This window comes from Schistocerca nitens, chromosome 2, assembly GCF_023898315.1.
Source record: "Schistocerca nitens isolate TAMUIC-IGC-003100 chromosome 2, iqSchNite1.1, whole genome shotgun sequence".
NCBI classification, from domain to species: domain Eukaryota; kingdom Metazoa; phylum Arthropoda; class Insecta; order Orthoptera; family Acrididae; genus Schistocerca; species Schistocerca nitens.
Genome location: NC_064615.1, coordinates 320,241,429 through 320,256,307, shown reverse-complemented (window position 1 = coordinate 320,256,307; position 14,879 = coordinate 320,241,429). Strand labels below are relative to the sequence as shown.

The following is a 14,879-nucleotide window of genomic DNA, read 5'->3' as shown; positions in this document are numbered from 1 at the left end:
TGATCATGACAAATATATAAATTCGAAGTATACCCATCACCAATAGATGTTTTAAACTGTAATGCTGGTGGAATAATATGTTGACAGCCATCACTGTAATTAATTTCGCAACTTAATTTTAAAAAGAGTGGTGATAGCAGTTCCTATAATTTGTAAATTACTTTACATTAGTTATTTTCCATGGATCCCATGGAGAGTGATCTCAGGGATATAGAAAAAGTCATGCAAGCAGGTGTAATTTTTTAGCTTAATCTACTATAACAAAACTGAACTAGTTCAGTGAGAAACTCCTTTGTTAGGTGAATTTTGTAATCGGTTAAAATCACAATTTAAGATTTGTGTCACGGCCCCAAATTGAACTTTGGTTTCCTGAAATTTGTGAACAGTTGTTGACCATTAGACTGTCCAAGCATGCCTCCTGGCATACCCCAAATTAAGTATCACTCAGTGTTCCACTATGTGTCGAACACTTGTCTGTAGATGTTCCCTGATCACAACATGAACACTACTGGAAAAGAACAAGTACAGAGGACCTTGGCTGATTTACAAAATCCTGTGTGTAACTGAGATTAGTGGGGTTGTACCATTTCTCTGCTGTGATTGCTCTCATATTTAGTTTGCAGATTGTAGCATAGGTAGCGCATTACAGTGAACATCTTTAAAGTACTGTACCAAATTCCTGTACCATAAGAAAGGAACCTTTTAAATCTGTTGATCATCACTCTCGCATTTCCATTCTACTTAAAACTGATTGAAAACAGAAAATGTAGTTTACTGTATTCATTATTGTACAGTTTTGTAAGACATGTTATTGTAATGCAAAACATTAGTGTTCTTAATTGTAACTGAATTTGTCGTATGGTTCCCTTTTCATTGAGGCAATATCAACAAATAATAATTTGAGAGAGTATGTACAGGGATGACAGAGTTACAGTTGCAAGATGCTTGTGGGCTTCATTAATTTGTCCTAAGGTAAAAGCTGCAGTTTCAAATCAAAGGCAGATCTCTTCTTGGTAGAGCGAAATGCATTGCATTGTACTCTAGGGTAGATATGTAATTGTGTGTACAGACCTAAAATCCTTCAGTTCCAATTCACTTACTTTCAAGACCTTGGATCTGACTCTATTTAATATTGGTTGATGTAGCTGCTAATAGTAAACAATATGTTTATTGGATCAACTAAAGCTACTGATACCAGATGTCATCTTTATCCCATGACACTGTTGTTGTGGGCATGTGATGTCATATGTGCGCTGACAGAAGGAGAACAGAAAACTGACAATATTGTTTTGAGTCTCTTTTTTGGAATGTAAGTTGTAAGAGACTCATCTACAGCATAGCCTGAAGTATAGATTACATTCAAAGATGACAAATAGGTTGTGAGTTTGTGGACAGGATCTTAGTTGCAGTGATATGATTATCTGCAGTGTACCCAAGATCTAAGTTCGATTGAAAGGTGACAGTTTGGGTGAGAATTTGTGAAGCATTGTCAGAGGCTTCATATAATCCTGTTTGTACATATGTGAATTGTCATCTTGATCCACAAATGGTAAGATTTTTTTAGCTGAGGAGAAATGTGTCTAAGCCTGGGGCAGTGATTGCAAACACTGTTGGAGATGAAGAGAAATATTTGGTACAAGTTAACTCTGACCAGTGAAGTAATTTTAATAGCTTCTGTGACTTTACATTTTGGTGCATGTACTCGCCGTTTTATTGTTTGTTGGCAAAGCCAATGAGTGTGAAGAAGGCAAAAAGAACCGGGTTGTATTGACAGATTGATCTGTAGCCCAAGGTCTAGGTTAGGTTGGAAGGTGACAGTTTGGTTGTGAGTTGTGGTAAAACCATCAGTTCCAGAAAGCATTTGACCCAGTGCACCATTACAGGCTGTTAACAAAGGTACAAGCATACGGAATGAGTTCGCAGATCCGTGACTGGCTTCTTCAGCAATTGAACCCAGTATGTTGTCCTTGAGGCCAGTGTTCATCAGAGACAAGGGTATCTTCCGGAGAGACCTGCCGGGGTGGCCGTGCGGTTCTGGGCGCTTCAGTCTGGAACCGCGTGACCGCTACGGTCGCAGGTTCAAATCCTGCCTCGGGCATGGATGTGTGTGATGTCCTTAGGTTAGTTAGGTTTAAGTAGTTCTAAGTTCTAGGGGACATGACCACCGATGTTAAGTCCCATAGTGCTCAGAGCCATTTGAACCATTTATCGTCTGGAGTGCACCAGTGGAGTGTGATAGGATCACTGTACTCAATATACATAAATGATTTGCAAGCAGAGTGGGCAGCAATCTGCAGTTTTCTGCTGCTGATGCTGTGGTGTACAATAAGCTTTTGATGTTGAGTGACTGTAGGAACATACAAGACAACTTAGACAACATTTCTAGTTGGTGTGATGAATGGCAACTAGCCCTAAATGTGGAAAAAATGTACATTAATGCGGATGAGTAGGAAGGACAAACCTATAATGTTCAGATATAGTATTACTAGTACCATGCTTGACACAGACAAGTTGTTAAAGAATCTGATTGTAAACTTGCAAAGTGATGTGAAATGGAACGAGTGTATGAGAACAGTGGTAGGGAAGGTGAATGGTTGGTTTCAGGTTATTGGGAGAATTTTAGGCAAGAGTGGGTCAACCATAAAGGAGACTGCATATAGGATACTGGTGTGACCTATTCTTTAGTACTGCTTGAGTGTTTGGGATCTGTACCAGGTCTGATTGAAAGAAGACATCAAAGCAATTCAGAGCGGGCTGCTAGATTTGTTATTGGTAGGTTCAAACAACACGTAAGTGTTATGGATATGCTTCAGAAACCCAAATGGGGATCTATCAAGAGAAGGCGACATTTTTTTCGAAAAACACTACTGAAAAAAAAAAAAGAAAACCAGCATTTGAAGCTGACTGCCAAATAATTCTACTGCTGCCATCATACAATGCACATAAGGACCACGAAGGTGATACGAGAAATTGGGCTCATACAGAGGCATGTAGACATCATTTTTCCCTCTCTCCATTTGCGAGTGGAACAGGAAAGGAAATGATTAGAAATCGTGTAGGTTACCCTCTACCACACGCTGTGTGGTGGCTTTCAGAGTATAGATAGATGCAGATGATGTAGATGTCAATGTAGATTTAACCTTGCTTCATTTTTAGGAAGAATTGGGTTAGGTTTCCTGTCTATTTGCTAGGATAATTTATGCTGAAGAGCCAAAGAAACTGACACAACTGCCTAATATCGTGTCCGGCCTCTGCGAGCACACAGAAGTGTCACAACACAACATAGCATGGACTCGACTAATGTCTGAAGTAGTGCTGGGGAGAGTTGACACCATGAATCCTGCAGGGCTGTCCATAAATCCATAAGAATACGAGGGGGCGGAGATCTCTTCTGAACAGCATGTTGCCAGGCATCCCAGTTATGATCAGTAATGTTCATGTCTGGGGAGTTTGGTGGCCAGCAGAAGTGTTTAAACTCACTAGAGTGTTCATGGAGCCACACTTAGCAATTCTTGAAGTGTGGAATGTTGCATTGTCCTGCTGGATTTGCCCAAGTCTGTTGGAATGCACAAAGGACATGAATGCATGCAAGTGACCAGACAGGATGCTTACGTGCTTGTCACCTGTCAAGGGTCATATCTAAACACACCAGGAGTCCCATATCACTCCAACTGCACACACCCCCACCATTACAGAGCCTCCATCAGTTTGAACAGTCCCTTGCTGATACGCAGGGTCCATGGATTCATGAGGTGGTTTCCATATCCGTACACATCTATCCACTTGATACAATTTGAAATGAGATTCGTCTGACCAAGGCAACATTTTTCCAGTCATCAACAGTCCAGTGCCGGTGTTGACGGGCCCAGGCAAGAGATAAAGCTTTGTGTTGTGCAGTCATCAAGGGTACATGAGTGGGCCTTCGGCTCCAAAAGCCCATATGAATGATGTTTCATTGAATGGTTGGTGGCCCAGGATTGAAATCTGTAGCAATTTGGGGAAGGGTTGCACTTCTGTTACGTTGAACAATTCTCTTCAGTCTTCGTTGGTCGCGTTCATGCAGGATCTTTTTCCAGCCGCAGTGCTGTTAGAGATTTGATGTTTTACTGGATTCCTGATATTCACAGTACAAGCGTGAAATGGTCGTATGGGAAGATTCCTGCTTCATCGCTATCTCAGTAATTTGCTGTATCCCGTTGCTCGTGTGGCAACTACAACACCATGTTGAAACTCACTTATATCTTGGTAATCTGGCATTGTGGCAGCAGTAACCAATTTAACTACTGCACCTGACACTTGCTGTCTTATATAGGTGTTGCCAGTTGCAGCATCATATTCTGCCATTTTACATATCTTTGTATTTGAATACGTATGTCTATTCCAGTTTCTATGGCACTTCAGTGTTGATATTCAGCTTGCCTAACCAACTTCAGGCCAATGTAAGGATGCTTCCTACAGCTGTTTTGATTGATTTCTCCTTAGACCAGAGCAAACGCTTCACCTACTTGACTTTTTCCTTCATGGTGGGGAATTAGTGTCTAAGGCAGTGCAACTGATTTGTCCTGCTTTTCACATTGTCATAGAGGTGTACATGTAAGAAGACAACTATGTGATGTGTTCTGTGCAGAGAGAGAGACAGAGAATACTCTGCAGGATCACTAATCTTTCTCACATATCACAAGGTACAGCTGTTGCCTACCCTGATAACTGGCAGTGCTGCTGTGTGCAGTACACTTTGCCACTATTTCTTCTTGTGACTACTCCTAGTAGAATTTGTGTGTTCCAGAAACTGTCACTGTTGCCTCTTTATCTAATACTTGCCATGTTTGCCTTATGCCATCATAATGAACATACTTAGCCCCTGTAGGAACTAATTACCCTCACCACACCTACCCTACTACGAGAAACAACAATAAATGCCCTACACACACACACACACACACACACACACACACACACACACACACACTCTGAAGTGCATAATGTTGTTGTTGGTGAGAAAACTGAGATGCCAGAAAATTGCACTTAGGTAATGAAAGACCTGCGGAAGATCAAAGCTTGGCAGAGGGACAGAAAGTTGGCTCTCAACATGAATACACTGATCAGGCAGAACATTATGACCACCTACCAAATAGCCGGTATGTCCACCTTTGGCATTTACAACAGTGGTAACACATCATGGTATGGAAGCAATGAGACCTTGGTAGGCCACTGGAGGGATTTGGCAGCATGCCTGCACACACAAGTTGCCAAATTTCCATAAATTCTGAATGGGGGGGGGGGGGGGGCAATGAGCTCAGACGCCACATTTAATCCCATCCCATATGTGTTCAATTGCCTTCAGATCTGGCAATTTAGGGGGCCAGCACATCAATTGGAACTCGCCACTATTTTTCTCCAACCATTCCATCACATGCTTGGCCTTGTAACATTGTGCATTATGTTGTTGAAAAATGCCACTGCTGTCAGGAAACACTATTGTCATGAAGGGTTGTACGTGGTCTGCAACCAGTGTGCAATACTCTTCAGCTTTCATGTTGCCCTACACAAACTCCACTGGATCCACACGTGATGTTCTCCAGAGCATAATGGAGCTGGTATTGGCTTTCTTCATCCCTCAGTACAGGTGTCGAGGAGCTGTTCCTCTGGAAGACAATGGATTCGACCCCTCCCGTTAGCGTGATGAAGAAGGTATTGTGATTCATCAGGTCATGCAGCGCTTTGCCACTGTGCCAACATCCAGTGGCGATGGTCATGTGCGCATTTCAGCATAGTTGTCAATATGTGTTAACATTGGCACAAGTGTGGGTTGTCAGCTATGGAGTCCCATCATTAGGAGTGTACGGTGCACTGTGTGTTCAGACACACTTGTACTCCACCCAACATTATAGTCTGATGTTAGTTCCACCACAGTTCACTGCCTGTCCTGTTTTACCATTCTGCCCAGCCTATGACGTGCGACAGCTGTCATGATGGGGGGCTGTCCAACACCATGATGTCTGGACCTGCTTTTGCCTCGGTTTTGTCATGTATTAAAGACATTAACCACAGCACTCCTCGAACATCCAACAAATCCTACCGTTCCAGAAATGCTTGTGCCAAACCTCCAGGCCATCACAATCTGCCCTCGGTCAAACTCGGTCAGATCACACATCTTCCCCATTCTACACACAGAAGCACTAACACTACATGCACCAGGTGTGTGTCTGACTAACAGTGGTTCATCACCAGGTGATGCTGCTATCACTTGCATGGGTTTATATCGATAGTAGGTCAGTGGTCATAATGTTGTGGCTGATCAGTGTAATTATTACATATTGCACATAAATACACAGAAATGTGGATTATTATTTTGTTACATTATTGGTGATAAATCACTGGAAACAGTAGCAATAGTAAAATATCTGAGAGTAACTGTCCTGAGTGATCCAAAGTGGAATGACCACATGAAACCAGTTATAGGAAAAGCCATTGCCTGACTGAGGTTTGTTTAAAGAATCTTAATGTAATGTTATTAACCTTTGACAAGTGTGGTTTATAATAACCTTCTTTGACTTATTTCTCAGTTTTGCTTATCAATTTTGGACCCTTTTACTAGGCAGAGTTAGTAGCGAAGATCCAAAGAAGAGTGACACATTTCGTCGCTGATTTGTGTAGTAAGCTTGATAGCATCATGGATGGTATTCTCTAAACCCTAATGGCAGGCAGTGCTTGAGATAATTTTCTTTTCTCACAGACAGATTTACTGTTAAAATTCCCAGAAGCCAGGCAACATATTACATCTTCCCACAGCTCGCCAAGTATTCATGGTGTAACAATCAGAGAAATTAGAAATTGTACAAAAACTTATCACCAGTCATTCTTCTTTATTCATGGTTGATAGTGGTGCCAGAAGAATCTTTTGCACACACAGAAAGGTAGCTTGTAGAGTGTAGATGATGATGATGATGATGATGATGATTCAGTGTGGTTAAACAACCTGGTGCAAGCCTTTCAATTGGGTGCCACTTTGGTAATTCGTGTGCTTCCTACTCTACTCCATACTCATACTGGGATAAGGGACTGATAGTTCAGAACCATGTCATGTTCTTGGTAAATCTTCACGTCATTGAAAGGTGAGGACTAGGTTGAAGGCAGATTGGAATATTTCATGGTCCAAGCAGTATTTGGTCCCACTATCTTTTGCTTCCAAGGTGTAGATGTAGATGATTTACATAGGACTTGAGCTCCTAATGAGTACACCATATGGAGTTGTATTGCAAACCTATCACAACCAATAAGGATTTGTTAGCATGGCAGTGTTATGGGTGGGTGTGTGTGTGCCAATATCTGCAGTAATAGATATTAATAACTGAGAAAGGTATTTTTTTTTTTAATTGTACAGGTTCTTTGTTTACCTCCCTATCATTGTGTAGCTTGCTTACAGGAAATAATTTTTCAAATGGTATATGTTCATTATATTTTTGTGAAGTACCCTGATATACTGTGAAAATATCCTCATTCTCAGCTAACAAATCATAAATCCCATTTCATTAAATTCTTACTAAGGCCACATGTTTTTATACTAGTAGTCTGCATTCTGCCTGAACATGACCTCCCCCCCCCCCCCCCCCCCCTCTCCCGTGGTATAGCATTGCACAAAGATTTTTACTTTGGAACAGGCAGCACAAAGAGTAAGAATAGTAGTAAATGGAAACATCATATTTGTTTATAAACTTCTGGATCACGTATAATAAGCAAATCATCTTGTTAAATTTATTTATTGTATGTTACATTGATGAATGGTGTCAGTTGCACCTGAGGGTACCCTGTGTCTTTTATTGCTGGGGTGTAATAATGTATCGTGCAATGTCACACAAGCACAAACAGAAAGAAAACAGAACTCTGACAACATTTTGCATCTACATTATTTTTGGAATGTGGGTTGTTGTAATGGATTGATCTGTATTATAGTTCAACGTGTGCATTGGATTAAAAGAATTTTAAGATTTTCTCATGTTGAAGTTTAAGCTCATTTTTTTTTGAGTTGGCGATGCCAGTGTATGCTAATACGAAATCTTTGTTGTGGTGACATACTGTTCTGTAGCATAGCCCAAGGTATATGTTAGGTTGAATGGTGACTTGAATGAGTGTTGACAAAGCAGTATCGAAGGCTTCTGTTGATGCAGAGGCTTCGCTGGCTACATGCTGTCAAAAACTTGATGTCAGTTCCATTTTTAACTTTAATTATTTATAGGTAGTGCTTCTTACTAACTGTTTGGGTTTGTGGAATGTAACCATGGTATAATTTTTAGATTTTTGGGTAGTTAATGGTATTAATAGAACAAATGTTCGATTTTAGGTGAAGCCTTTGGGATTGATGTAGTGTGTATGTTCGCTGGTCTATCACAAGTAAACTTTTTTTGTTGCCATACCAAAAGAACGTCATTAAAGACACATTTCTGTGGGTCTGCAGACCATCCATGATCTAATTACTTGTGATTCTGTAACTGATCCCTCATGAGCTTCTTTGCCATCAGTTTCTGAATGCTTATGCACATTGACAAAATTGTATGTGCTTGGATGGTTGAAGGTTCCATATCATCTGTTGTAGGCAAGCTTTTATACAGCTTTCATCACACACATAGCTCTTCATATATATGGCACCAGAACTAAAGACAAAATTTTTGATTCCACTGCAAGTGGTTATCTACATAACAGAAATATTTGTCCAGGGAAACTCCCCCAAGTTTTTGATATAGTAAAACTGAAAAACTGATTGTTCGTGTTGTAGGGTTGCACTGTGGTATTGCTGTGAAGTTATCTGCTGCACAACAGGTTCTGTATTATTTTTCTGTCTTTATGGATACATTTTTTTAGCTTGATTAGTTGTAGTAGGTAGGTACACAGACTAAGTGCAGCTACTCATAGAGGTCCAGTGTGGGCTGCAATTATCGTATGGTAGTGAAACTTGGTATAAATCGTTAATGGGGAACAGATTTATGCTGGAAAAAAGTTAGTTCTAATTTTGGTCACTAGGTGCAAGTCTGGCATTGTGAATGCAAGAAAGACGTATAGAAATATTTTCATATGTAATGGTTTAGGAATGGGATATGGGCAGAAAAGGTCAAACAAGTAGAAAGGTATAATGTTAATTTTTGTTTTAACCACCACCTATACAGTTTGTTCAATATGACCACCAGTGGTGTTGACGAGATGCTGTACAGTGCCAAATTTGCACCTGGTGGCCAAATTGTAACTAATTTTTTTTACAGCATAAATCGATTCCACATTAACGCATTAGCATATCTACAAAGTTTCGCTGCCATATGATAATTACAGTCCACACTGGACCTTCATGAGTAGCTGCTCTTTAATTATAACCACCCAGTTCTTGTGTACAGATAGCAATTACCAAACTTTGATCACCTTCAGTCCTGCTTTAGAATGAGGTATGGTGTTGAGCAATGTGAATTGTTAATGTTTGGATGGCATTAGGCTGGTTCAGTTGTTCATCTATCACTTTGTTTCTATTAGTAGACTACTTTTGTGTATGACAGATGTCCAAAGAAGCTGTTGATAATATTTTTGTGATGGTGGCTGTTTGCTTCTATGAGCCCCAGTTTTATGGCTTTCTGTGGGGCTTACGTTTGCACTATGAATTTAAATAGTGTATGTGATTAACACATCACTAAACATGTGTGGTCAGTTTTTGGGAATAAGTTTGGTTCATACATTTTGCAACATGATTTGATGCAGGTAAATTGTGCACAGTTTAACAAATCGGTGTGGAATTCTGGAAGCAGTTCATAAGTTGGGTGTATCCATTCTGTTGTGAATTGCAGCGATGTAACAGTCTGAGGGTGGTCAAATTAATGTTAATAATGTATGTAAATGCATTTCTTGTCTTCAGATTACCATTTAAATGCTCATGAATATCATAAATCATAAAATCTCGAAGCATAAACAAACCTTATCATAAAATTATATTTTACAGAAACAGTTCTAATACCAGTCTTATCAGCTGTTTTCCAACTATCCCGTACCACTCACTTACCAGACTTTTTTCCTTGATATAATTCACAATTGACAAAATAACAATACAGTTCTAGCACAAAGTATTTTGATGTTTTCTAGTCATTTCTGTTGAATGGGGTGGCACAGTGGTTAGCACACTGGACTCGATGTGGGAGGATGGCTATTCAAACCTGCGTCTGGCCATCCTGAATTAGGTTTTGTGTGATTTCCCTAAATCACTTCAGGCAACTGCCAGGATAGCTGCTTTGATAGAGAGCATTGCCTATTTCCTTCCCCAGCCTTCCCTAATCCGAGCTTTTGTTCCATCTCCAATGACCTCATTGTTGACAGGACATTAAACACTAATCTCCTACTCCTAGTCATTTCTGTAAGGCAGTTGTTGTTGACATCAGTTAAATTGCTCGGTGTCTAAGGCAGATAAATGAGTCGAGATAATGTGTGTGTAAAGTGAAGCCTGCAACTGGCTTAGGTGTTTCAGTATATCCACATTAATCATTGCTGGAAGACCACAGATATTTTCTGTACCTTTCCTTCTCAGTATCTCCAACTTCTCTCAAAACAAAATATTGAAGCAAGCACATAACATTACCAGCATTATCAGTTAGTTCACTTGTAGACCAGTAACCCTACATATTTAAAAAGTTCCTCAGTTTCATTTTCCTTTGTCATCACTTGTACCAAATTGATTGAAAAAGGTATTATGTCTACTTAGAGCTTACTAACTATGCATTATGAAGATTGTCCGCCTATTATAGTTAATAACAACATTATTATTTTTTATTTTGGTGATAGTGCAATGCTACATTCTGTTTGATGATATAATGTGTTAAAAGATTGTAGACTTCAAACCAGCCTTTGACAATGACACAGGTTCCTCTTTACACGTTCTGACATATATAGTTAAAACTTAATAGACATGTGCTTTCTCTGGGGAAACAATGCTGTTAGTGCACCATGTTATTTTTGAAGAACATAGATTACTTTGTAATTAAATTTTAAAGTCTCCTAAAGAGTGATGTCGACAAAAGGTGTACATGTTCACACCCCAATTGAAAGTTTCAAGCTGGCATTTCCCCTCTTACGCTGTTTTATAGCGGTCCAAGTTCTAATTGTGTTCATTGGTATATTTGAAAGAAAGCAAGACAGCTTCACTTGCACTAATGTTTAATAATGCACATAATTGAAACTGCAGCATCCTTTTGCTTCTTTCATAGTATTGAAATTGGTACTTGTTAATGTTGAATGAAATTATAAATATATTTTGACAATTGTAACTCAACTGCTTGCAGCACATCGTCAGTATATTTACAATAGTTTTCAGTTTCCATGTTCAACATTTGTGGAAATTTTTATTTTGTAACCTGTGTTCCTAACCAGGGCTGATACTCATTTGGGGAAAGTGCTCCTTTAATTCAGTCTTCCTATTGTCAGCAATGCATGACTTGAAAACAAGGAAAAACGGCACTCGAGGAGTTTACATACGCCAAATCACAGTATCCTTGTTGTACCTCATCTTCGAGTATGAGATTTCTTTTGCATACCTATTCTTAATAGAAATTACAATGGTAAAGAAGAATTTGCATATTTCTCCAATTCCTAGAATCATGTTTTTTCCATTTCAATATTTCTTCTGAACAAACTGTGTGCAGTGTATGAAAAGGAACCACTGAGATTCTGACACTGCTATCCTCAGGTGATCTGATAAAATGTTTCTGAGTACATGCATCAGAAATAAGATTTCCTTAATTTTTACTTATTTTTATGATGCTGGGATTTCATACACATTTTCTCCCTGGAAGTAGCAACTTTTGCTCTCCTGAGAACACGTGCTTTTTTAAAATTATGGTTAACCAGTCGGTTGATTGCAGCACTTTGCAAACAATACATTGTACTGTTGATAACTAAATAAGTATTCGCTTTACTTTCCACCTTTTGTTGCATGTATGATCATTATAATCAAGATATATAGAGTGACAATTGCATTTTGTGCTGAAGAGAACAGGGAAATGGATTTCAATGTATTATTTGCAAAATTATTCACAAACCTTCCATTTTTGACATGTTCATTGTGTGTCAGACAAAGAACATTTAATACAATAAGTAGTGAAGAAAGGAAAAGGCTGAAGCATATTTACTCATTTAATATATCTGAACATTTGTTTAATATGTATATACTTTTAAATTTTACATTACATTGATCTATTGTGTTTTGCAAAACTTTTATGTGTACGAAATACAAGAAATGGAAGAACACATTGTCTCTTGCTGTTATGCTGCATTGGTTTGTGTTGTGACAAAAGTGTGGTGCTTGTTTGTTCTACTGTTGGGGGTAAAATTCAGAGGTGAAAGTGTATTGAATATGGTTTTCAAGTGGCGTTTAAGTGATACCTACATAGATGGTGTACAGTGCAAGATATGGGTGCATGTGCAAAGCTGAAACATCATGAAGGCTTCGAGATTGCTGTGCCTGCTTAGAAAATTTCATCCTCTGTGAGCTGGAAGCCGTCATACTTCAGTCTTATTGTACATTTATGTGTATTGGTGCACACATGGTGCATGCTGTTCCACGAAGGCAGTTGTGTGGCTGGGAAGTGAAACATTACCATACACATAAATGAAGTAAGTTGCAACTCTAATGTAAAGATTGGCTATTCAAGTAGTGCAATAGGTTATTGAGCATTTCAGTGGAGCTGCAGAACATTTTGAGTGTTATAGGAGAACCCCCCCCCCCCTTTTTTTTTAAGGCTATAAAAACTATTTTTATTGTAATTTCAGCATATTTATCCAAAGTTCATGTAGGGCAGGAAACAGCGTTGACTATCTGATTAAAAATATTCGTGTTGTATTAGTTCCTTTACCTGTGCTTGCTGATATAAAACAAAAAAAGTTTTAAAGTTTATGCCTAGCTTTACTGCCATTATGTTAGTGGTTCTATATGTCATTCCTAAATTATTTATTTGCAAAAGAACCTAGCTCTATATTAAAAAATATGAATAATATATCTTAGTTGTTACTATGGCACTATATATGTAAGTCAAATCCTTTAAGGAAAAAAATTAGAACAGTTTCTAATAAATGTCATTGTAAGTTTTTATTTGTAAATTTGTCTTCATTCTATCTAGTCTCATGCAGACTGGTGTTAGTAGCCAGTGTCTTGAGGAGTTTTGTGACCTGTACTTCACACGTATGCACTTCGTCCTTCTGATTGAAATACCCTTGTAAACATATTGTGTTCAGCTAGAAGCTACTTTTGTAATCCTTTACTTCAGCTACTTTTGTGGTTTCATGTTTTGTATCCAGCAGAATCATACAGTTAAGTCAGAAAAGTTCTGTTTGTGTCTGTTTCAGATAAATTATAAGTTGAAATTACCGTCCAGATTTTAAAGATGCCTTAGAGTCAATTTTAAACTGGCAGTGCATTTAGCAGTGAGACATAACCACATGAACTATTATTCCCAATATTTTAGAAAGTCTGGTTCTCTTGTTAATTATAGGAACAAGAGTTGAAAAATATGGGTTCCTCATTTAGGTAATATGATGTGTAGGATGTAGGAAGGTATGAAGGTATTACAAAGTAGGAAGCAAGTGCTAAATCCATGAATAAATGACAAGGAATGTAGGAACCATGAAATGCATTTCATCTTTAAACGCATTCAAGTTATGAAATTTATTTAATACTTATTTATGACTGTACTGAATGTGCCTTTACATTGCAAAGAGTAATAGCATTGTTATTTTCTGTTCACTACAAAGTGTATTTTACAATATAAAAAGGAAAGATATAGCAGCAAAAGCACAAAGACAGAAAAACATTCATTGGATAATGCTCAGTAAAGTTGTTGTCAGAATCTGTTTTGTGGTTGGAGAGGAAGAGAGAAAATAAAAAAAATGTTCAGTTATTGTAAGATAAGCTATAATGTAGTGTGATGTATTTCTCATGACTGAATAAGAATTTCCAATTTTTGGTTTCAGCTGAATTGAATAATCTGCGAGAATCGGAGGATCGTATAAGACAGCAACATATTGAATCCTCGCACAGGGAGAAAGTTTTGGTGCGGCGACTTGCCACCAAGGAACAGGAAATGCAGGAATATGCTGTAAGTTATTTGAAAATAACAGGTTGTACTATACTGATGGTTTCTTCCAAACTATGTGTTAAATACAACTGGCAGCTATTGGTAAATTATATTGTGTACATTGTTCTAGTACTATATTTTGCAACTTTGTTAACTGCCGAGTCATCCTATTTAAGAAGTATGTATCTTCATAATTTATGTAGAGGAAGCATGGTACATCAAAGTCATAAGTATCTTTCAGTGACAACTGGATGCAATCCCAGTTGTGGACCAATCAAGGTGATGCAGTGGATAGTAGACTGGACTCGCATTCACAAGAATGGCGGTTTAAACCCACGTCCAGCCATCCTGATTTAGGTTTTCCCTGGTTTCACTATATTGCTTCAGGCAAATGCCAGGATGGTGCCTTTGAAAAGGACATGGCTGACTTCCTTCCCTGTCTGATAGTGACATATGAAATTTCAGATGATTCTACCACAAAACTACACCCACTACTGTTAATTCCATGTTTGAGGTTATTTTCAACTTGGCATAGTCTACTATCGTGCTCATCCAACCTACTTTCCACATCTTCTACTTGGTTAGTTAGCTGAAGAACATTTTTATCAGACTCATCCACTCATTCAGACACAGTTTTTACTTCATTCATACATTTGGCAGATTCAGAACTGATTTTACTGGCTAACACTTTGTGAACAATTTCACATACAGGTTCTACAGCTGCTAATTTTAACCTGTACCTTTTGTATACATTCTTAATTTCATCTACTCTTTGTTTGTTTCTAA

At 38.5% G+C, this 14,879-nt stretch overlaps 1 protein-coding gene across 2 annotated transcripts in view; it reads left to right on the top strand.

Annotated features, from left to right (window-relative positions):
- Positions 1 to 14,879, top strand: part of LOC126236104 (pre-mRNA-splicing regulator WTAP) — a 40,065-nt gene that overhangs the window by 1,422 nt on the left and 23,764 nt on the right. Inside the window, exons 1-2 of one of the 2 annotated variants that reach the window (XM_049945173.1) lie at positions 11,278 to 12,636; positions 13,990 to 14,114. In XM_049945173.1, the coding sequence (XP_049801130.1) occupies positions 14,100 to 14,114 (15 nt within the window). In that variant the 5' untranslated portion in view covers positions 11,278 to 12,636; positions 13,990 to 14,099. Of the gene's footprint in view, positions 1 to 11,277; positions 12,637 to 13,989; positions 14,115 to 14,879 lie in introns of those variants that run through there. The other variant, XM_049945172.1, reaches the window with a different exon arrangement.